The following is a 25561-nucleotide window of genomic DNA, read 5'->3' on the forward strand; positions in this document are numbered from 1 at the left end:
GTTTACAATTAATTAAAGTCTCGTATAACAATAAATTTAGAGATGCATTAAATGGGCTGCTCTCTTATGCTGCAACGCTCATGGCTAGACTTTCCAATATGGTCATTTTTAAGTTTTCTGTTGGAGAAAAGCGATTTATGCTCAAATAAAATGTAGTAACTTATCATAGATCAGCTGAAGGTTGTAATGTAAAGTAAAACGGGGATTTTTCCTGACAAACCTTTTGGTACCAAAATTATTTGATTTTCCAAAAGAAGTGATGTTCACTCACTTCCAGTTTTACTTTCAACATTAGTTTAAAAAAAAATGAGACAATGAAGCACTCAGGAGTGATAATTTGATTATTTCGGATGCTATTATTGTGGTAATAGTTTTAAAAAAGTACAAAAAGTCCGCGCGCAGGTCAAAGTGAGGAACCGGTGTGACCCGGTACCTTGACTTTTTGCAGCTACACGCGGGGAGCGGCAACAGAGGGTGGAGGGATGCGACACGATCACGTGCCTGCCACATCGAGCGCGGCTGAAGAGAAAAAGCGCGATGTACGCGTAGCTATCTCCGCCCAGAGGTCATGCCGTCTCAACTTTCGTCAGTTTAGGATCGCATTACAAGTCTCCCTCCTGTTCACCTCACTTCCCTAAAGGAACTCATCAAATTCCCCCCTCTCTTGCACGCTGGGACAGAAGCCTCTCCACTCAGGTTTTATCCGTTAGGCAATAAGCAAATGTTTTTTTGTTAAACTTTACATTACCACGAACTCAACCATTTGCAGCCATACAACCAAAAAGGGTAATAAAAAACGAAATAAAATTAAGGTAAAGAGCCAAATGGTATTAAAATATAAACAGCTATATGACAGTGTATAAAAATCATACATATTTATCTGTACAAACTCTCACAATGTCGCGGTTGTAGGACCATGGACTTTCATTCACTGTTGGATCTACCCGACTCCAGTCCTTTCAATCTTTGTCTTCTCTTTCTCGCTCTTTCTCATTTTAGGGAGAACTATGAAGTGTAACGGCACCCAGGTCATATTCTACTGTTTTGTATAAAACTCAAGGTATAAAAGCTTCTAGCATCTGCACCACCCTTATCACAGATCTTGTACTATAGTTTAGCATTAGACCATTGTCTTTTCTGGTTCCCAGTCACTTAATCCCCAGACACCTATCCCCGACACTTAACCCCCTAGACTTTTAATCCCTAAGCACTTCATCCCCAGACACTTAATCCCTAAACTAAATCCTTACTATAAAAATTATGAAGTCAGCGAAAAACTTAATTGAAATTCAGATAATTCAAATTCAAATGATGTTATTAACTTCAACGTCATTTGAACATCTACAACATCAGTTAAAGTTCATATAAGCTATCCATTGATTCATGTCTCTCTACAATGTTGCTAATTCTCCTGCTAACTCAGCGTATTTCCTCTTTGCACGTTTCTCTGTGCCGGCGCATGATTGTAGAACAGACGCCTTGTGTAGCTGACAATCCTTACGTAGACCATCAAGGAATGTCCACATTGTTGGGTGATGACAGGAGAAGAGAGATTGAAGGGCGTGATGCCAACCCTCCACAGAGTTGTTTGTTCGTGTTATACAGGCATTAAACAATGCTTTATGAAAGAATCAGTGATTAGAAATGACTTATTGCTCTATACAGGAGTAAATGTGTGGGGATGACGTATTCTAATTCAATGCTTTGACAGAAGCATTACATAATGCTTTATAAAGGATTAAGTGCCTGGGGATTAAGTGTCGGGGATGAAGTGTCGGGGATGAAGTCTCTGGGGATTAAATGCCACAGTTTTCTATGCAGCAAGAAAGCTTTGTGACTCCTTTTAAAACGAAAATAAAATCCCTCAATTAGAATTTGACAGAAGGTAAACTCTACTCCATAACGACAGATGTTACTGGTCTCGGCCATCTTACAGACAAAGAAACCCTCCATGCTTATCATCACTTGGAAGGCAACAGGCGGTCAAAATGTGTTGCTGGGTGCACGAAGCGTATCCTCCTCCTCCTCATCATCATCATCATCATGTAGAGGAGGTCACTTCTCGATTGTTCCTTCTCCCGAAAATTCAAGGTCCCATAAAGTTTACTGAGATAGACTTCGTAAGCAGAGTTCTATCTGTATTACTTTTTTTTATTTTTCTTGCTGTTGGCTGTCCGAACTCTTGCTCAAAATCCAGCTGTCCCAGATACATGCATATACAACATAGTATATGAACTTCATACAGTAGTACAGCAGTATATACCGTAAAACACAAGGTGTATACACATGCATAGATGTATGTGTACTACATATACACAGCAGTACACTAGTGTGTGTATATATAATAGTCTCTTAGTACCCATACATAATAATTAATAAATATATTGTAGTACATTAGTACACACATGGTAATTAATCCATATACAGTAGTACATTAGGGCATATACATGGTAGTGCTGAGTTGTAGTACTTACAGATGGAATATGTGTTGCAAATGTATAGTCATGTTTGTCGTACATACATGAATGCAGTGTATGTGGCACGTGCACACAATGATTTATGTAGTGCGTGTGTGTGTGTGTGTGAGAGAGAGAGAACAGTTATAATACAACATAAATGGAGTTAAATAAACATAAAAACATTAACGAAAGCATTTAAACATAAGAACACTTGTCGTTTTGACGGCGTGGGTAGATGGAGGTGTGGGGGAGGAAGGGGTGGAATTACTGATTGGATTCCCCTTCCATGAGCACACGTGACATTGTAATAACGGGAGGTAACTTCCTTTTTCTGTAGCTTTGAGGTTGAAGGAAAAAACTTGTCCAGTGTCTGCTCCTTCTGCGTTTTTTGTAACACTCTTGGGTAATACGACATCACACAATCATTGAACATGTTTAGGCTCCTATCGCCTATTGCACTGTTAGGGAAAGACTTTTCTACAGACTTTTCTTTGGAGCCATGATTGAGGAATATCTTATTAAAATAAAGCACAAAAATCACTAAATAAGAAGAATGCGCATAGGTAAGGAACGACCGATCGTAACTGTGTCTCGAGCGCGAATGATGACATGCTGGTCGGTCACGTGTGGTTCACGTAGCTGTTCGTTATCCGAAATTTTGTTCGCTATCCGAGACAAACTTTTAACGAAATTTTTGTTCGTTAACCGAAATATTCGCTATCAGAGGCGTTCGCTAACCGAGGTTCCACTGTAGTATTTTTAAAGTTATTTAAACAGCCGATGTTTCTTCTGCATGGACCCTACCACATCCAACGGCCAAGTGCTTCAGGGCATGGGTCAATAGTTTGAAACTATGTGTAGGAACCCTTTATAGAAATCCTCATAGAAGCAGGACCAAACAATAGTGTAAGTCGTTTGTTTCGTTCCCCATACCTTGATTCCTGTTTATCTGTAATTGTGATGGTTAATACAAGGAAATTAAAGCTGCATGTACTTCGATATCAAGTGTAAGTTGTAAGAAATTAACTAGTGACACGCAAATCCCCAATCCCTTAAATCTCCATCGTAAATAACATCCCTTACTGATGCTTAGATAATACAGTCTTTGTTTTTGTGTCCCTTATGCTGTTTACACCAAAAATAGACAAACTGTGTGAAGCTTCTCAAATAAGGATCTTTTACATATTACTAAGAACTGACATTATTGTTCTCTTTATTACTGAAAATATTTATTTAAGAACGGTTAAGCAATTAAGACTCATAAAAAGCCAACTTCTTCGGTAGAAGTTGAATTATGTCCCCCAAGGCTGTTGACCTTAGATTTATTCTTTAACTTTTTATTGACAGCTTTGGCGCTAAACGTTAAAAACAACTATAAGCTGTGATGTACACCGGGACATGTTGTGAAGTCGTTTGTAATCAGGAAACTTAGTATTTTTCTTCCACGAGTCAAAAACCTCAACACTCACGACAACCTTCCTCTCTAATCCGCGAAACAAATCTCCTTTGGTAAACCACACAACATCAGAATTGGCCGTAGCCATATCCTTTACGAGTTCCATGTCCTCAGTGTCTTCATGTTTCATCAACCGATGTGGAATCTTCTGTTCCTCGAAAGCCTTGGCGATGCCGAACTCCTCGCTTACGTTTTCCCTGTAGAGCACCACTACGTCTTTCCACCGTAGTGCTGGTGGCGCTGACGGACCACTCACTGTTAACAATCCAAGTGTGTTAAACATTGAGTTCTAATGAAGTCGATAATCATTTTCCCACTTACCCATGTACCCATCCGTTCTCCCATCCACCCTCTCGCGCTCGCACACACACATACACACACGCAGACACACGCTCAACGCGCCCGCGAACACACAGAGATAGAGGAAAAAGAAGAAGAAAAAGAAAATTAACAACAGCAAAAAGGAAAACAAGAACAACAAGAAACAAGAGATATAACCAGTGCCGAGTGTGTAAATTCTACAGACGATATTTACAGAGGAGTTAATCTCAATGTCCCTTGTTTTGCTAGTTAGTGAAATCGTTGATATTTACGTGTCTAATTTTAGACTCATTTGTAAAATACTCATTTTATAAAATCACGCAAGAGAAACTATCAAAGATCTCAGTACTTCAGTAATTAAATAATTAACAAAACAAATCATAGATAGATTAACATTTGATTTTATAAACTTCTGACATATGAAAGCCGTGTTGCTACAGATGTCCAGACTCACGTGGATTCCCAACACGTAGATGGTTCTGAAGGAAGCTGATCACTTCACGACCACACTGGACACAGTTGACTGACCGCCCAGGACTGTGGCCCTTGTGAGTGATTCTCTGCAGCTTCGGTCCCTCTCCGAAGTCAGGAGCTCCTCGGTCGCTGTACTTCTTGACAGTCAAGTCCCTGGTCATCGCCCTGTCCTGCTCCACTTCTCTCCTCACGACTGGTGGACAGCGGAGAGGTCTGGTCAGATCTTTCACCTCCCATTTATCGTGCTTGTGTCTGCTATAATAACTTGCCGCCCACAGATGAAGACCGGGAACCTTTTTCAGAAGCTTGTCACAGAAAGTTCTGAACTGTGATTGTTTCCCTGACCTGGGACATAGATGGCTCTTAGGGTAAAACTTCGAGTTAACTGTCTTCAGGATTATGTATTGTTTCGTGTAAATAATTGTTTGTTACACCTCTGATTGTGTATATGGGGCTTGCTCTAACATAGTGATGTATATGACATAATTAAAGAGAATAACTAAAGTTATAACACGCACCTAAACTTTGAAAAGAATTGTTCTTGTTATGTATTTGTTATGTATGACATTTAGAGCTTTAAATATGCCAAAGCTGTTGTTCATTTTTTTACAATCATCTGTTATAAATATTGCTGATCACTATGAGAAAAAAACCTTTTTGTTCATCTTCAACTTACTTATCAGGCCCGGCTTCGTCGGCAATGACATACAACAGTTCCCCATCGGACTCCTGTGACAAGTCGCTCAGGGCTTTGTCCATGTTCTTTTTGTCCTCAAAGTCGTACTGTAGGAAGTGGAGTTGACCGGGTTGTACATTTGTTGTCAACTGCAGCTGGTGATGGAGCAGAGTACATACTGCAAGACTTTCCTGCCATGTGCTCAGGACAAATACTTTCTTACCTTGTAGCAGCCATTCACTTCCCTTTAACAACAACACCACTGTCTTGCCTGTACCAGGCGGTCCGTTCACAAATACTCTGGGCATCGCCTGTGTGAGCAGTTCAACTTGTTCTGGGAACAATGCCATCTGAACATAGCACTCTGCTGTTTGTGACACGGCCTGACCCAGGGTCTTGACATTCAGGCGTGGAGGAGATGTACATGGCACAGTCACTGTTGTTGCTGGACCACAGAACCTGAAAATACGAAATCATCATGTCTCATACAATTTCTGATCGACAACAATAAAAACGTGTGATAATGGAATACAATCAGTTTTGAAATATTTTAATAAATGTTTGCAATTGTAATAGCTGTACTTAAGATTATTTCTCTTCTGTTTGATTTTTAGCTCATAAATATGAATAATAAAAGAATTTATGAAGATCTTCAAACCAATTATAAGCTTTCAGTTAGGTTGAGCTCAGCACATTTAGAAATTTCTAGATACAGTATCTAGTTTCTTCTTTACTTCTGTTAATGTAACCTAACAAACGGTCTGCCCCTGACCTGGCTGCCAGTAGTCTGTACACATCTAATGACATTTTTGTATCAGGGCTGGAACCCTTCACTCGTCGATCCCACCACACCCGGAGTTCTTTGGGGTCAGAAAAATGCTCAGAGCAGAGACAAAGAGCACTGATGTCTGATGGTTCAGTCGTCGGCGCTTCTAGACACTCTTTAAGATCCTGCGGTACGAAAAATTTTGTTCAAAATTAAAAAAAGAAACTGTAACAATTTCAATGCCACATGTGTCGAGGAAGGCATGGTCAATGCCTACGATCACATTAATCTAATTTTAAAATATCAAGAAAAGACTGCACCGTGGTCAACTTTAAATGAGAACAATCCACCATTCAGCATTTGACATTTAACACGTTTATAAAACGATAATTCAAGAAGAAGAAGACTTTTTGCCAAGTGATATTAAAAAAGGAATTTGAGGTGCTAACCAATCCTTCTGCCACTACCAATCACACTTTCACCCGTACTTGCACACGGTACTGCTCACCCCCTTAAATCTCCACATTCTTATACACGAAAAAACACAATTTCTCTCTTGTTTGCTTACTCTCTCTCTCTCTCTCTTTCTTACTCGCTTTCTATCACATACACATGCATTATTCACATTGACTGGGCAACAACCACATCTTGCATTCACCCTAGATACCAAAACACATGCAAGCAGGTACACATGGATGGTCGCCCATGGGAACTGTACTTAACCCCCACAGACTGCAAAAGCTGACGGAAATCAGGGTGTACATACACTCCATACTGGGATACAAGGAAAGTTTTGAAATGGAAGTATGTGTCGTCTGCTACACAAAGCTTGGGGACTTACCTTTCTCAAATCTGCGAATTTGCTGAGGGTGGTATTTAGCTGTTCATTTCTGAGACTGGGGAAAGCAATCGAGTTATTTATCTGTGGATCACTGATGATGTCAGATGCCAAGTATTTTAACATGATTTTTGCTTTTTCCAACTGGGCTGCAGCTTTCTGAAGTCTCCATCTGATGATATTTCTCAAATCTTTGCTATTTCTCTCTTTAGGACGAGTACTCTTTACCTCACATACGACAAACCCGTAAACTCGATGAATAAGAAGCACATCTATTTCTCCAGTTTTCACATCCTCTAAAGTGAGTCCAGGAGGAACCTCATGAGCAGGAAATTTATCAGCAGTTGGTAGCTTAGCAACAACTGCATCATACCCATGTTCACCCAGGTAATGTTTAAAATGAAGCTGACTCATTCCAATCAGCGTTTCTCCTTCCTCTTCAGCCATTTTCTGCAGACAGGAGAGAACCTGAGCCATGGCTTCATCATCTCTGATCTCGTGCTGAGGAACTGAACCATCTTCCTGAGATGTTGTTTGAATGACCTTCACCTCTCTGCCAGAAACGGTCTCTGTGGTACTCGGCACACGTTTGATGTAGAGAGCAGGTAGGAAGTAGGGGCGAGAGTCCAGGTCAGGAAAGGCTTCCTGAACCCACCATAGCCAGTTTGCTTGTTCTGAGATGATTTCCTGCATTAAATCCAACCTTGCTGTATTAATGTTAAAGAACTAGCTTCAAAGCTGTTATTTTAAGCACAACAATAAAGACAAATCTCATTACTCCAAAAACTAAAAAAAGGAAAGCACACTGAAAGTTTAGTAACGCTATAGACAATGAGTTTAAATAATATAAAATGGAAAATATGCTCATCAATTTATCTGTAATTAACGAATTGAGCACACCATAAGCGTGTGCATTACTCTTGTTTTCTATCATTGTCCTCATTACTAACCTCATCAGTAAACCTTTGCTTGAAAACCTCGGGCACCTCATCAATCTGAGGTCGGCTGTCCTTGATGGCAGCAAGTGTCCTACCTTGTACAGTGTCAGGCTGGATAACTTTTGCACCAGTCTCCTTCTCCTTCTGCTGTAGTGGACCTTTACCTTAATCATAGTAATTTTTTAAAAATTATTATACAGTTTGTTATAAACTTCTTTCCACTTCGACCTACTCTTTCCTCTCTACCTGCTGTTCGTTCTTACTTTTGGTGAACAATTATTATCATCATCAGCAGCAGCGTAAGTGTATGGTTTAGTTTTTAATTGTTTACTGTTATTTGTTATTGTCCTCCTCTTAATTCTCGATTTAACTTTTCTTGTCGGGTATATGTTTCTCTCTTTCTTTTTGCTTTTGATTTGCGTAGTGATGATGACAATAGTGGCTGACAATGATCGCCTCGTGGTGATTGCATTATATGCAATTATGGGCTCAGACATAGGCATTGACTAATTTTTTATGCATTTGTGCTAGTTACATTGTTTGGTAGGTGCATTTCCGTTTATAAGATGACGGTTACAAATATTAACTTGAATGCAATTTGAGATGACTGTATTGATGAACTATAAAAAAACCGACAGAAATCTTGATGAAGAATCAAAAAGCAAATAACAAGGTGACAAGATGCGGTAGCAAAGTGATAAAAAATTGCATTGATTTAAAACTAAAAACGCAAAAAAAAAAAACCGAGAAAAAATCTGACATAAAACAAAAAAATCTGCAATACTAATTATCAGTTCATAAAATAATGTGTAAGAAGAAGAAATTACCATCTCTACAACGAAGATTATAAAAAGAGTTCGTGATGTCGACTAGGTGGCCCTTGGCTTGCCTGTTGACCGCCGGCTGTCTACCACAATTCTCACTGTCTGCACCGTCACTCCGCCTCCGTGTCCCCTGTAGTGTATAACCAGTCGAAAGATAAAAACATCAAATCCTCAATCTCTTGCTTCAAAGAGAAAGGGAGACAATTGTGGGTATCACAAATTGCCACAAATTTAAAAGAAATAGTATATCGCTCAGAAGGCTGTGAATTTTTAATAATAATAATAATAACGTTTGTGCTAGAAATATTAACAGTAAATATTAAAAGAACTTTTCCGTTTCTTTTGACCAACTCAGAAAGAAACATGAAAATTGTTTAGTTTGCAAAAAAAAGGTATTCCTTTAACGGGAACCAGGGAATACAACCTGGTGTATATATTAAGACAATAAAGAAAAAAAACAACATTTTGACAGCAACCAGCAAAGTCATAAACGTAACCAAATTTAATGAAAGACTTGTCGGAACATCAAATTAACACACTATGAAATAAAATCTGTTTCATGAAGAAAAAATGCAAAGAAAAACAAAAAGTTTAAAAGAAGTAATGCAAATTTATTTCCAGATGTAAAATCGTATAGTTGTTGACAATTTGATCCATACCTCCCGTGATGATAACAGTGTTGCAGTTCTTACTTACTTGAAACATCCCTCCATCATCTTTTGCTCTCTTACGCTTGGGCTGAACTGTCTGAAGACAAATAAAATGTACCCGTCGTCATAGAGACAGGAACAAAAATAAAGTCTCCAATATGTACCAAGAAAGTTTTTCTTTAATAGGCAATAAAGGCAGTCTAAAGGTAAATGGTTGTCCAAATAATTTAAAAACAAGCAAACGTTAGACAAATTATACTGAACAAACCAGAATATAAAATTATTATCGAAATGTGGGGGAAGTGTAGAGCAACGGCAGACAGAGCAACAATAAAAATCTGTTGTTACAAAGTTCTAAAGAAAAGTGGGAAACTATTGTCTCGTTTTTGATAGTTTCCTTTCTACCTGTCTCGTGGATGGTGTTTCATCAAGACTTGGTGAGTGTTGCAGCTGAGTAGACAAGACAGAATCTGAAGCTGGTTGTCGAGGCTCACTGCGGCTTTCCTCCTTCCCACTCTTAGACTGCACATGTGTTATGATAATAAGATAACATTAAACAAGTATTAAAAAACTGCTACTGCTGCTGGTGATTTCCCCCAAATATTAAGATATAACAGTAGGTAGAGAAAAAAAGTTCGAAGAAGTGGATTTCAGCTTATGACAAACTGAGTAAAAATAAAATGGAACTACTATTATGAAGGTAAAAACCAACTTCAGGAGGTTTCAAAGAAGGGGAAAGTTTAACAGATTCTATTGCCAATAACGCAGTCTTGGTGATTTTTACACATTTCATACTTCATGGAACAACTGTAATGTAACTTGTAAGAAAACTAATAATAAATATATCAGAATTATTTAATTTACACTTAACTCAATTAAATTTGATTAATCATTGCAAACATATCCCAGACGAGGTCAACATGGTTATTTTGCTTAATTTTTTAGCTGCATCATCATCATCATCAATCATCAATCATCAATCATCAATCATCATCATCCATCCTTTGACTAGTACTAGCTGATCACTTGTACCAGGCGAACCTGTTGCTGCTACATTTCATGACTACCTCTACCAGTTTCGATGCAGATGATGTTTCCTGAGTGGACTGTCGATGTCGTCGATGTCCTCCTTTGCTTGACATGATGTTGCTACACTGTTGCCCTTGTTACACACAAAAGTTCATATTTTGCTCTGGTTACTTTCTTCTAGAATACCATAATACCTTCTGTGATCTGCAAATATTTAACAAAATAGGAAAATATCCCATCATTCAAGAACAAGATAAGGACAAGCACACAAGGACAAGATTGATAATATGGATTATATGTAATAGTAAGAAAAGAAACTACATGTAAAAAGGAATGTTTGCATTTCTGATTTTTAGAAAAGTTGTTAAAAATTAAAAAACCCTCTTAATATCATAATATCTATATAATATAACAAAAACCTACAGTGGAACTAAGTTGTCTCTGATTTATCTTATACCGCAGTCTTCACTGTAACACTTTTGCATTTACCTTTGCTTCATGCTATTGTAATTCAGGCGCAAGTTTAGTCTTTCACGCCTCACCGCTTCACTAAGTACGAGAGAAACGAGAGAACAAACATCACACAACGTACAGACGAGAACCTTCCTTCCACGTCACCTATTTTCAGCAGTTGATGACAAAAAATAAACTTTACCGAGATGTTACATTAACAGTTAGTGACCTGATCATCTATTTACAGTTCAGACCAACACGATTGTTCATTATTCATGGATATTTGTCAAAGTGTGAGTGCAATCAACCTACTGCGCAGCTGCTTCTCTGTTTCTTGTTAAACAAAGGTCAGATGTCAGGTCAGGATGCCAATCAGTGTAACAAGGTCGACACTAATGGGCTTTCCCAAAGCTGTAGACATCATAACTATTCACAAAGGTGGATTTGAATAATAATGATTCTTTCTTTTGTGCAACTTCTTGTGTAGTCTGTCTGATAGTTATTAGGTATTTCTGAAGATTACAATACTTTTCTTGTCATAAGTATAATTTCCACTAGTTTTAAACAATATTTTTACTCATTATAAAAGGGACGATATCAGGACCATTTAATTAACATTTTTTTTTAAAGATTTGCCTCCCCTTTGAGTTAGCTTACCGTAAAGAACAAGGAAAAAGATAAAGAATACATCATATGAAGCTGCTTACAGACTTGCATGAGATCCAACTACTTTAAGTTTTGTTTTATGTTCTGCTTGAAACCCGCCTTTCTCCTGGTTGAGCGTCGAGGTGTGTGTCTCTATAATGTATACATTGTTCCTTTTTCTGGATAATTTATGTTGGTAGGAATTAAAAATGGTTTCATGCCGTTTGTGTTTGTTTATGTATGTTTGTGTGAGTTTGTGCTCGGGCCATTAACAGAACAGTTATTATTCAGTGACACTGATGACACTGATGGTATTGTTGAAAAATATTTGTTCTTGTTTTCACAATACTTAACGATAGCGCAGAAATTGACATCTTATGTTACAAAGATGAGGAAATGTTCGACCGGAAATAATGAGGGATGAGGCGGACGCTGAAAACAGGTAGGTTAAGAGGTCAGTGTGTTGGCGAGGTCAACAGCTGTTGCTACAGAGGGTTAGCTAGGGATGTCATTAGGGAGGTACAGCAAGCTCAGAGTATATCCATTTACAAGATATTTATAACTACCACACCCCGTGTACAAAAAATTAACACACAAATAATATAAACTCTAAAAACATTTTATGTCCCTGAAAAACATGGAGAGATTTTTTCCCTCACTTTAAGGAGACATTTGGTGAAAATGAATATAAATGTACAGTGCATGTTCATTGTGTCAAAGCCTCAATAAACATTGGGATTATGGAAACGGCAACGGAACTTCATTTATTGTTAGAAAACAAAACAAAATATCGTATTTAACAGAAATGTTAACATAATTCAACCTAAGTAATTATTTTACTGGAAATCGATGTAATATTACAATAAATACCCGGACAACACCAAACGAAAAGAAAACAAAAAGAAAGTGCTGAACAGTATTTGAGTTTCTGTGTATGCAATGAATTTTAAGCGCTTTTGTTGCATAGACATCAATTTTACATAAATTTCTGAGTAACCCATAAACGTCGGGAAAAAAGTAAATTAATTACTTTTCTTGAGGCCCTGTGCTCCTCAAGTAGTAACAAGGAATAAACTAAACTAATTTAGTTTCGTATAAATAAAGCTTTTTTTCTGTCTACTTATTTTGATATACTTATTTAAAGTTAAGTGCCTTGTTAAAGCGATTGTAAAATGTATAGTACTAAAAAAGAGTAGAATTACTAAAACGACTGAAAACGGACGAAAAGATGGCCGCTACTCGCTGTGCGACGTCAGCAATTTTTTCACGCCGGTCTGTGTCCTCCACACAGCAAGCGAGGAGAAAACAGAGATCTTCCAGGTTATCAGTGACAATGATCTAGACATCATGTTATTGACTGAAACGTGGCTCACGGTGCTGATGAGAGTATTAATGCAACAGTTTCATTGCCACACACAGAAGTTCATCCTATTTGGTTATATACACCACAGACACATTCACTGACAACATATTGTTGTCAGAATTTCATTATCTACTTGACCTCTGAAGCACGCTCAGTGGCACACCGGTGATCGTAGGTTATTTCAATGTAATGTTTGATGAGAATAATCATCTGTATACAGAAAGGATCACGAACCTGCTCGGTATGTTCCACTTCACCCAGTCACCGAGCCCACTCACGTACAAAGTCCTATCCAAGTTATTTGGTGTACAGACCTGTTGACCATGTCATACACATGCCTACTTTGTCAAATGTGTTCTCTTCACAGCATTATTGTGTGCGGCTTGACATCTCATCCAGTTTTCCAGCACCGAGACCAGTGTCTCGCACTCTACAACTCTGGGATTCCGCTAGTGGAGCTTCCATGAAATCTTTAGCAAGTGTTCAGAGGCGATCTGTCAAAGCTGTTCTGCTAAAACAGAAAAGAAACACACGTGACTTCACCTCTCTAGGCCTCCTTCCTCTAAAAGACAGACTTACATTTAATAAATGCATAAATTACTGACTGGTAAATTATCGCCAAGACTCTCTCCATTGTCCTCCAATAACTCTAGAACCTCTCCAAAACTGAATATTGCCATTCCTAGACAAAAACTTTTACAATCAAGTCTGAAATACTCAGGAAGCGCGCTGTGGAACAGCCTCCCTCTCCAGCTCGCAATCGAACTCCCTGAACTGCTGTCAACACCATCTATCTAAATACTATCAAGACATATATATATGAGGCCTCTAGAGATTGCTCTCAACTCCAGGAAGCCTAGTGAATATATACATATTTTTTCTTAACCATCACTTTTGTAATATTCACCTTCCTTTATGTTTACTACTATTTTTTGTATAATTCTTAATAACTTCATTTTGTAGTTAATTTCCTCCCCTGTAAAGGGCGAGGACTAAATGGAAAAAAGCCTTTTCTTGCTTAGTTTACCTCTCGTTAATAAAGAATTGTTATTGTCATTGTCTAAGTACACTTGGAAACCGAACTGCCCCCTGGCCTTCAACCTCCTCTGACAGGTTAGCGGCTATTCTCCGCTACGTGCTGAAGGCCATAGTCCTGTGTAAATTGCACAACTCGCCACTCGGACTACAAGGCTACATTCACAGGTTCTGTGAAAACATATATGTTCACAAAGTACTATCCCTGAATTACTATCTTATGTTCTTAACTCCCTGGCAATACTGTCTGTCATGTTAACCATCATGTAACAACTCCATCTGACACTGTTTATAGTATCTACATCCCTTTATCCACTGCTTTACCTTCTTCTATTGTGCCTCATCTTGATGTTGTTCAGTGTGTCTATATTACCTCACTGTCTACTGTTATCTTGTTCCTCATCTTTATGCTGTTTAGTGCCTATATGTCCCCTGGCTGTTATGTTTCATTTATCATCATTGGTCTACCTAGGTCGAGATGCTGCATGTTATAACTTCACATTATTTATTTTATAGTTACATCATAACGGCGATGTATCATTCAAATCATGAATGAAATTATGATTCAATAACTTAAGCACACAAACACACACACACACACACACACAGATAAACAAAGTCCCTTAGACATGTCACCTGCTTCTTTCATTCGGTTTCTTTGTCCTGGTGTTACCAAAGACGCTAAGTATGGCTGTGAATGGTTGTCATGGTACATAGAATGGTAGAGTCATCGACCTTTTCTCATCCCACAGAGATACAGAGAGTGCAAGTGTGGGTGTGTGAATGGTGTTTGGACAATAATTTCATGCTGATCTAGATTTGTGTGTGTGTGTGTGTGTGTGTGTGTGTGTGTGTGTGAGCGTGGTCTTGTACAGGTTGATATCAATGTCACAGCGGATGAACTGCAGAAAAAAAGGGCATAATATGGCTGACCAACACTTTATAACAAAATACAACACACCATTTTACATTACAAACGAACACGACCCAACCCAGACGAACTTTATTTCTAATAATAATGACAACAACAACAATAATAGACAAAACCTACACAAATTTTTTCTCTCTTTCTCTTCAAACCATTTACCGCGCGCCGTTCACGCACAAGCACACACTGTTAATATTTAATCAAAGGAATAAAAATTTTAGACGACAGCACTGCAGCCACTCACAGTACTTGTTGTTGTGTAAACAAGACCTAGTGTGTAGAGCGTATGATGTTGATGTTGACACTAGTTGTTGTGTAACCAGAGACTCAGACGTGTTGTCAGAAAAAATAATGACGTCATGTGTATGTCGTCATGAGGGGATGGCGGGGTGATAGACTGAGAGTAGAAGAGGAGAAACAGTGAAGACAAGTGTTGATGTCAGAGACACACGACTACAACAGGTGACAGGTGACAGGTATGTGTCAGTGATAATCAGGGGCGACAATCACAAGTTGTGATGTACACTGCGACATGAGGTAAAGTCGGGCAAAATCTAACCACTCAGACTTAAAGAGACCGACAACGACTTTTCTCTCCAGACCACGAACACGATGTCCACTCGCCACCCACACCACGTCACTGCGGGCCGTGGCCACGTCCTCGATGTCATCATCCTTCATCACCCGCACTGGGATACCCGCTTCTTGCAGTCCTGTGACCACACCCGACTGATCACTAACGTTATCCTGGTACAACACCAGCACGTCTCTCCACTGTAGAGAGGTCAGTGTTGTGTCGCCGCTGGTCGACGTGACTGCTGTAGATGTTGCTATGCCACTCTCTGTCAACATTCACAGTTTATTTGAAAATCACGTGTCACAGAGACAGCGTACACACTGGTAGACGCATGCATATAAATAATAAATCGTCGTCGTCGTCAAAATTTTTTAAGCTGGTACTGACAATTTTAAAGAGCATGCTATTTCAAAAGGAAGGGTGTGACAAAGGACTGGCATTATGAGAATGGTTGTTAGGAGTAATGTTTACAGAAGAGGTGTGTTTTCAGTTCACTTTTAAAGGATTCAATAGCGGGTAGGTGGTGGGTATGGAAAGGGAGAGAGTTCCATTGTTTCGCTGCACAATAACTAAACATCCTGTGGCCACATGTTGTTCTAGTGACAGGAAGAGTCAGGAGACGATCATCAGACGAGGAGTGGAGTTGTGTAGCTGGGATGTAAGGGAAGAACAGTTGAGAGAGATAATCAGGGCAGATGCCAGCAAAGACAATAAAACTCAGCACGGACAGTTTGTACTGGATGTCAGAACGGATGGGAAGCCAGTATAGACAACAATGAGAGGGTGGTGCGGTCCCGTTTCCTGCTCTAAGCACCAGACTACAGCAGACTTCTGTACTTTCTGAAGCTTGTGAAAAAGGTATACAGGGCAGTCAGCAAGCAAGGAGTTGTAGTAACCAAGTCTTGATAAAACAAACACACCAACAAGAGTGTTGGTAGCGCGTGTAGACAGAATGTGATGGATCGCGCTAATCATAGTCAGACAGACTGACAGACAGCTGTAACGTTTTCGTCAAGAGTCTTGTCTGCAGTGACAATAAATCCCAGATTCCTGATGAAGGACACAAAGGTGATGTTGGTTTCTCCCACCTTGATGTGACTTGGTGGACAAACGAGTGAAAATGGATTTCTTCTTCTCGAACATACGAAGACTTCCGTTTTATCATCGCTGAGTTTGTTTGTGACCATCCAGTCTCTGACTTCATCAATACATACTTCTATGGCGCTGGTGGCAGAGTGAGACTCAGCCGGTGGAGTGGAACAGTACAGCTGCGTATCACCAGCATATGGTTTATGAGGAACCTTGTGAGACTGGATGCAAGATGAAAGTGGTTTCATATACAGAATAAACAGTTTAGGGCCGAGTACTGAGCCTTGAGGGACAACACAAGAAAGTGGAGCTGGGTGAGATGTTTGACCATCAACAAACAGTCTGTGTCCTGTCAGTGAGACAGGAGTTGAACCCCTCTAGTGCAGGTCCAGAAATCTCGTAAAGGGTGTGTAGTCTATGAAGGAGTAGAGAGTGGTCCTTCGTGTCAAATGCAGCAGACAGGTCCAGTAGGGTTAAGGTAGAAACATCGCCACTACCAAGGGCAGATAATATGTGGATGGTGACTTTAATTATAAAAGTTTCAGTTCTGCGAAAAGGTCTCCATGCTGATTGACATGAGTGATGATCTGGTGCTGTTGTAAGTAGGGCCACAGCTGTTTTAAAACTACTTTCTCTGTGATCTGTGAGAGAAAAGACAAGTTGGAAACTGAGTGACAATTGTTGAACACATCGACATCCAGCGTGGATGTCTAAAGACGTAGCTTCACCAGCATTTTTAAACAAAGATGGAAAACACCTGATGAAAAACTGAAATGTACAATGTTTGCGATGGAAGGAATTAAGCTATGTAAGCACTTAAGAAGAATACTTGTGTGTATTGGGTCTAACTTGGAAGTTGCTGGCTTGGTTTTCAGAATAATCGCGTTGATATCGGCATAAGAGACTGGACGAAATTTGGTCAGAAAGTATAGCAAAAGAATATCATAGGAAATGCTCGCAAGCACCAATATCGAATCCAAGGATGATCGAATGTCCAAAATCTTGTTAGCAAAATAGTCACAAAACACTTGTGGCAGGTGTGAAGCAGGATGAGCAGTGGGCAGCGGCATCGCCTCGCTAATTCCCGTCATTCGATTGTATATGTCATAAAGTGGTCTAGAGGAGGTGGAATTATTTATTTGGGCCTGAAGATGTGATGTCTTTGCCTTGTTGACACATTTTGCAACGCTTGGCTTGGCGGTCTTATAAATCTCTTTGTGGATGGTGAGTCCAGTTTCCGCCAAACACGCTCAGGTCGCCGGCGAGTTCACTTAAGGTCACGGAGGTCAACACGGACCTCTGAACACCAAGGTGACCATGTGGACTGGCGCATCAGATGTGGAGACGCTCGGCCCTGGTCATCAACAACTCTACACAAAACACACCCAAGCTGGTCAGCAGAGGGTGGCTGTAGCAGCGCCATCTGCAGTTGTGATTTGAATGGGACTATGTCAACATGTAATGCGAGCATACGAACATGTAATGCCACTATATCAACACTGCGTAACGGACGAGTGAGTCTAAAAACTGGCGCCAATGATAGGTATCTACAATGAAGTTCAATAAATGCACAGTTATGATCAGATGTGAGATGTTGAGAAACATCAACTGCCTGCACTAATCGGTCATCAGTCGATGCATGATCCAGTCTCAGATGTGATGTCTTTTATGAGTAGGCTGCAAAACAGACTGCACAAGACGAAAAATGTGCAACACTTCTGACATTTTGACAGTGTCAGGATGAGACTTGTTGTCAAATGGACATTAACATCTCCAAGAAGCACGGCGGGTCCACTGAGTACATTTCTCTAGTCTAGCATATAATGCAATTTTGAGCAAAAGGTAGAGGCTGTGAGTTTGTTCTTGGCACTCGGAGGGGTCTATAGATGCAGAACTGGTGTATCGAGCAATAAGTAGCCAAAAAGAGACTTGTACACATTCTAAAGATGTGTGTGGGAAGCATAAAGCAGTAGTAACAGACAGGTACTTGGCAAGTGATGCTTTGTAGCAATGCCGCCTCCACGTGTAGGATGGGGGAATGATTTCACATAGTAGTCCACTGGAGTGAGGTGGACACACTGTCGTCGCCTTGCTGTTGAAGCCACGTGACAGTGATGATGAAAATACCGAGGTGGCGATGTGTTACAATGTACAATGTCAACACTTCAGTGACTGTTGTGCTGACGATACAGATGACGATACAAACTGGGCGTTGAAAAACCCAACATGGAGGCGGGTGTTGAGTTGTGAGGGGGACACATGGCAGTCTTCTGTTTTCATACGACCATGTTGATTTGGTCGGTCGTTTTCCAGCTGGTGTTACAGATAATGACATTAACTAGTTTAGTCTGATTGTGTCGATGCTGACAAGGAATCAGAGAATCTTTACAATGGGTGTGAATGTTGAAAGTACTAAGCAGGTTGTAGAAGGGAGTGTGCAAATGACGTTAGTGGGGGGTGGGGGGGGGCATGACAGTTGACAAGACAGTGAAGTTTTGGCAAGTTGAGAATATGTGTCGAACTTGGTGAAGAGGGACATTCAGCAGAATAACGACGATCGCCAGAGCAGGTGGTGGATTTATTCGCTGTTTACGACCTCCAGCACGTAAGCTACGGATTAAAATTGTTTGTCTCGATGGGGTGTCAGCATTACAAATTACATTAAAACCTACATTATAAGGTGATGTAAACTGACAGACACACGGCACTCACACACTGTGTTCATCAATTGGCTGTCTCTCCGCTGTTTATTATTTATCCCACAAGTAAGTATTTAACTGTAAACATCGTTACACCACACAATACACACACCTACCTGTAACACCAACACGGAGACTGTGTAGGAAGCTGGCCACCTCACGACCGCACGTCACACAGTCACCTGACCAGTCACCTGAGTGACCCTCACCTCGGTGATACAGTCGTCTGACCGGCGGGCCGTCTGTGTGGTCGGGTACACCTCGTCCATAGTACGGGTGGACATTACCGAGCTCAGCGATCCTCTCGTCCTGTTCGACTTCCCTGACGACGGCCGGCGGAGAGCGGAGGGGTCTGGTTAAATATTCCACTTGCCAGCCGTCCGGTGTGTCTATGTGGAAACAACTTGCCGCCCACAGATGGAGACGAGAAACTTGTGTCAGCAGCTTGTGACACAATATCGTAAAGCTGGGACAGTAACAAAAGATGACGCTCCACGTGTTACATTGTGTACTGTCACTAATATGCATGTTTATGTGTTGTGCGTGACGTAATCAACTCAATGCTATTACATTAATGACACGTGTTGCTACACAATCTGTATAACAGCCGATATAACACATCTACTTATAGCTTACAAGGTGTCATAAGGTGTTATAAGGTGTCATACCCATTTAAGAATTATCACCTGGTAAAAACGTAGTGGTGATTATGAGATAAAAGCGATCGCCATCTACCTGTCTGTTTATCACTACGTTACACGCTGTACAACTCACTTGTAACAAGAATCTACTTCATCAACGATGACGTACAACGACCCTCCGCTCGCCGCCTGTAACAAGTCGTTGACGGCCTTCTCTACTTCTTTATTGAGATGAAGCTCATACAGCATGAGGTGAGGCTGACCGGGTGTCACACCTGCTGACTGTTGTGTCTTTACTGTCTGCAGCAACAGGTGATACAACATGATGCTCACTGCAGGACTCATACTACTATTGACAACGTAGACGTCGTGACCACACCGCAGCCACTGTATGGCCATCAGCAGCAGCACCACAGTTTTACCTGTACCGGGCGGTCCGGTGACAAAGAGTGTGGGAGGCGCCGTGTGTAGCAGGTGAACTTGCTCCGGGAAGAGTGTGATTACAGCAGTATAGCACTCTCCTGTCCACCACACGGCCTGACCCAGGGTCTTGACACTCACACGTGGAGGACATGTGCATGGCACACTCACTGTTGTCGCCGGACCACAGAACCTAGTATAATTAATTCAATATTATTTCAGATGTTTTATATAATAAAAACCTGTCGCACCATGTCAAAAACAGAATGTATTAGAAATTAGTAATAATCTACATTGCTCTTAAGTATTTCTTGTTTGCTTCACCTTATAAACAAACCCTTTAAGACTTTGTTGAGCATACCTATTCTTCTCCTGGTCAGTCAGCATTCTGTCATCCAGATGGTCACTGTGATGCATCATCAACACCAACACAGAATAAAACTGAAAGAACTAAATGACCTGGTTCGTGACTTGAACTGATGCAAGAACAAGACATGACTGCTCGGTTGAAGACTCCAACAATAAAAGAAGATGTCACGATTCATATTGTCACTAGCAGTTGTAGGTTTTCTTAAGAAAGGAAAGTAATCTGGTATTTTGTCCTGATATCGAGGGCCTCCTGAATGCCACAGAAATCATCCCCCCCACAAGAAGGGAGACTATTTATAGACTCTTGGAAACTGAGTCTTAAGGCTGAGGTTTTGCACAAAGGAAACCTTCCTCCATGTATTCCAGTAGACCATGTTGTCCACATGAGGGACACGTACTGTAACTTAAAGCAGCGACTGAATTCATTTTAGTATAACAAGTACAGCTGGCACCTCTGTGGTGATTTGAAGATGTGAGTGGTATAGCCGAGCAAGTAAACTGCACTACATGCAGAAGAAACGGACTCGCGGACAAAATGTAGAAGCTAGAGAGACGAATATCCAGCACTCGAGTCTTGTCGAAGCTCACAAAATCAATCACATAAAAAGCAGGTTTGATGAACTTTGTGAAAGCCATGGACTGGACTTCGCCAGCTTTCCGATACCTGCATGAAAATGTACTCGACAGTGCGGCAAAGATTAAAGAGTTTGTGGGGTTCCTCAGATTCCACAAGTCTTCAAAGATGACCGATTCAACAACTTTCTGCAGGGCGATGCAAAGCAAAAATGGAATGCTTTTTGTCTAGTGTCTACAAACTTTCGTCGGAATGCCAGGGCACAAAACTACAAGTAACTAGTAGAAGTCATGCTGATGCAGTATCAGAATTTTGACTGCAATATGTCTCTAAAAATTCATTTCCTTCTAACCCATCTGGATTTCTCTCCTGGCAAGTGTGGTATGGTTAGTGCGGAACATGACCTCCGTTTTCATTAAGATATCGCAACAATAGAAACAGACATCAGGGAATATTGTCTGCTACCATGCTGGCTGACTACGGGTGGACACTCCCCAGATACGCTCCCAAACATCTGTACAAGAGGCAGGCCAAGAAATCTCAGATATAGTTTATGACTTGATTGTTTACAGGTATTAACATGAGATTAATTACTGTGACTATGCATTTGTTATTGCACAATGATTATTGCAAATTACGAAAAAATAAAGACAATTTTTCAATTGGTTTGTCATATTCATGTCAAGCACATGAACACTGATAAGAAATGAAGAATTTTTTTACTAACATGACATTTGTAAAATTTGTTGAGCAGTGTGATAATCCGCATTGTTTCTTAAATATTTGTTTATTTCTTACTCTAAAGCAGAACTCTTAAGGTCTCGTTCGTTAAAAAATTAGAACTGAAATATACTACCACAGCTTTGTTTAATAATGTACTGCTTTGACTGTTTGTATAAAAATAACATACTGTGAAATGGAAAAGAGGCAAATTTTCATCATCTTAAAAGCTTACACTACAATACAACTTTATTTATCCACAAGATCAATTTATGATAGTGCTGGGGATAGAAGCAACACACACACACACACACACCTACATGCTGAAGTAATTTCTCCCTCTTGTTTTGTTTTCTTATCTGTTTCTCTCTCCCACACACAGCGCCCCCAGCAACAGTCAATACAGGTGACCTAAGGTGACCTCAGAGTAGTACAAGATGAAGGCCAGTAGAGTTCATCAAGAGAATGTCACGTGTGGTGAATAAGTTGCGGCAATGGTTAGTTCTGTATACAGGCATCCTAAAATTACAGGCAGAAAGAATAAAAATTTCCATTCAAATATATGAACAGACATTTAAAGGATGCGTGATGCCTTCCTGAGGATTTGTTGATGGCAAAAGGCTGGCAGGTTCCTCTGCCTGGCTCCGGTGATCTTGGAACAAGGGAGACAACACTGTTCCTGTTCGCTGGGGAGACGCTGTATGATCAATAGATGAAAGAAAAACTGATGAGACTTTCAATGAACAACTGATAGAACCGAGTGAGGATGAGATAGCTGACAGAAAAAGATCCGAGTTTCCGTAAAAGGGACAGAAGTTGTTGACTGTTATAAAATGTACAGGATCCAGAGAGTCAGTTGGTGAGACAGATGGGAGTCTGAAACTAGTCTCTCCGCCAACAAGTGAGGTTGCACGGTGATAACAGCAGAAGACAAATCAGCGAAGAGAACCTGGTATGAGTTGTGGGTTTCTCCAGATGTTTGTACACAGTATTGAGCATCATCCACACCTCGTCCAGCTCTGTAGTCAAACTGCAGCGGGTCAAGATGTGGAACAACAGTAGCCATCACCTCGCTCCTTACAATTTTCTCAGGTGATTTCATCAAGATTGAGGACAGAGCGACTGGTCTGAAGTTGTTGGATTCACTGGGCCTAGTGATCTTAGGGACAACAACAATGTGTGAAAGCTTCACTCAGTTGTTTGGCACAGTAATAAAAGGTGTGTTCAGAAATCCCTTCTGGACACGGAGCCTTGTTAACATTTACTTGCCTTAAGAGATGTTTGACAGAGGACTAGGTAATCACTTACTCATGCTCAGGGAGCAAAGACTGTTTTAGTGTGGAAAACTCGTGAAAGAAGTCATGTTTCTCAAAGTGGGCGTAAAAAAAGAATTGAGCAGGTTGAGAATATCACACTCATCAACACCTGCAAATGCTACTGGTTGTTTACGAGTGTTGGCCTTGAGATTGACAGAAAACATGTTAATACCAGGTCAAGCTGCCACGGGGTCTCCTCTACTGAACTGATACTCAGCTTTGTCCTTGTAACTTTTATTTGTCTTCCTGATGGCATTCCGCACCTTCCTGTTTGGTAGTTTGTATTATCATATACAGTTCCGGTATAAAGTATACTCTTTTTAATATTCAATAGAGATTTGACAGTGTGTCTGTGATTTACACCGGTTGTGGTTGAATTGTTTTCACAACCGGTGTAAATCACTAACACAGTGTCTTATACACTGGAGCCGGGAGAATGCTGTTATTTAATAGATAGTAGGCGTAGAGCTTTGTAGGCACTGGTGACAGTGTAGGAAAGAGCATGATTGAGAGGAAGGGCTCAGAAGAAACAAGCGCCATCTACCGTCTCTAAGAACTTACACAACGATATGTCTCCATCCTGACCTGTCTTTTATATTCCCCACTTTAACAATACCGCAATAACTGTGAATCTAAACGTTTTCTATCTTCTTCGCAAAAGCCAGGGATTTAATCTCATGTAAGAAATACACACAAAAGAGTCGTAAACATATCTTGACAGCAAATAAAACTTTGCCTTTGCTTAAAGGATTGAATGGCACGGGGTTACCTCAAACTCCTTATAACTACTTAGGATTTTAACCAAGACAGGTCGTCGTATACAGGAGTGGCCACCTTTTTACTATTGTACTCAACCAAAGGACGTAATATGACACAGATTTGTACAACTTCCAGCTCACGACCGACGCAAACATCCTTTAAAACCATCAGACTAGAACCAGAGAACCTGCAGACTTTTCAGTCTTACGGAAAGAGGTCAAAGAGCGGGACAGGCTGAAGAAAACCAGTTGCCTGTCGTTAACAACCTTCCAGACGAGCTGCTCAAGAACAACATCAGTACTATCGCTGAAGAACTGCTAGCAGAAGAACATGTTGACTGCAGAACAGGCAGGATTACAGGTGAACGCAACTTTCGTATTCTGATAGAGAAGCATCTTCAACAGTAGCAAGAACTTCGTCACAACAAATCAACCCAACACTACTCCCCATTCTACAAGCCACAAGGAGAATCTATTTGACAAAAAAATTACAAAATGTCCACTTCTACCGTAGGAGAAAGCATCCTTTTCTATCCGTCATAAATGAAAACTACTAGTGACACTGAGATTTTGAAGGTAAAAGCTGAATAAGTGAGGAGAATGAAAGAAATAGTAAAACATAAATCCTAAAGTTCAGATCAAATCTCTGTTTAATAATTTATCTTCTTTCTTTTCCTATCATCCCAAAGTGGAGCATAGGGCTGCAAGAATTTTACCTTAAAGGTGCTTTATATCTTATTTTACATTATCTATGAGTATTAGCAATATCATTTTATGTTTATAGAATTCTCTGCATACTTATTTTCTAAAAGAAAAACTTTTATTGATTCGCAGTTCCTCAACGATATCTCAATTTCATAGAATGTATTTCAAGACCTTCCTAAAGGAAACGGTTTGTATAATCTTCCATGTAGCAATAACAGAAGAGGACAAAATAATGTTGGTTGATGACATAATGATCTCAGTGTTTCCTAGTTTTATTCTGAAGCTTTACGGGTATAATTAAGTTCTTAATAAATTCTGAACCACAAGAATCCAGGGAATAGTACGTGATGTCAGGTGTTGCCTGCCCCCTGGTGTTGATGTCCACTTGTTGTTTGTACCTCAGGAGTTCAGTAGACAGCTCGCTGTCATTGAACCCTTCCGCCACTACAAGGCAGTCGTGGGGTCTGTCTCTAATGTTGATACAGTTTTTGAGGTTTTCTCAATTTTTTATATTGAAAGATTCCAGCGGATGTAGACTCGCACCCTTACTAGAGAACTACATTTCCTTAAAAAGTTTAAAGTCTGTAGGAGAGAGATGGTTTCCATTTTACTGGAGCAGTGAATATACAGAACACTACAGTCCGTACAACTTGCAGCAGACAGAACAATAAGGTATGTGTACTGTCCAGTGTTTATAAGAAAACATACGCCACCTCCCTCATTCTTGGCTAAAAACTCGGGAGACGATTGGGACGAAGCATTGAAAAGTTGCAGTTAGTCTACGTGTCTGTGATGAGGTTCACTGGGAACATTCAAAGGCGTCTACAAAGCTTGAGGG

General features: G+C 40.2%; 2 protein-coding genes across 5 annotated transcripts in view; both read right to left on the reverse strand.

Annotated features, from left to right (window-relative positions):
• Positions 1-3106: 3106 nt before the first annotated feature.
• LOC112576027 lies at positions 3107-20352 on the reverse strand. Of its 4 annotated transcripts, none has more exons than XM_025258230.1 (13): positions 19995-20352; positions 19337-19686; positions 13127-13400; positions 10476-10635; positions 9808-9924; positions 9449-9499; positions 8756-8882; positions 7941-8092; positions 6994-7677; positions 6159-6337; positions 5387-5845; positions 4691-5055; positions 3107-4170 (listed from the first exon to the last, which is right to left on the reverse strand). In XM_025258230.1, the coding sequence occupies exons 4-13, from the start codon at positions 10542-10544 to the stop codon at positions 3815-3817; spliced, it is 2559 nt and encodes an 852-aa protein (XP_025114015.1). In that variant the 5' UTR covers positions 10545-10635; positions 13127-13400; positions 19337-19686; positions 19995-20352; the 3' UTR covers positions 3107-3814. The 4 variants fall into 4 exon arrangements, with proteins under 4 accessions (XP_025114015.1, XP_025114012.1, XP_025114014.1 ...); XM_025258227.1 differs by having other exon boundaries at positions 10470-10635; XM_025258229.1 differs by having other exon boundaries at positions 10470-10635; positions 13127-13403.
• The window catches only part of LOC112574720, a 20211-nt gene continuing 14422 nt past the window's right edge, over positions 19773-25561 (reverse strand). Inside the window, exons 16-17 of the mRNA XM_025255947.1 lie at positions 20419-20474; positions 19773-19816 (exon numbers count right to left, since the gene is read on the reverse strand). Coding sequence (XP_025111732.1) covers positions 19773-19816; positions 20419-20474 — 100 coding nt within the window. The remainder of the gene's footprint in view (positions 19817-20418; positions 20475-25561) is intronic.

This window comes from Pomacea canaliculata, linkage group LG11 (assembly GCF_003073045.1).
Source record: "Pomacea canaliculata isolate SZHN2017 linkage group LG11, ASM307304v1, whole genome shotgun sequence".
Classification (NCBI taxonomy): domain Eukaryota; kingdom Metazoa; phylum Mollusca; class Gastropoda; order Architaenioglossa; family Ampullariidae; genus Pomacea; species Pomacea canaliculata.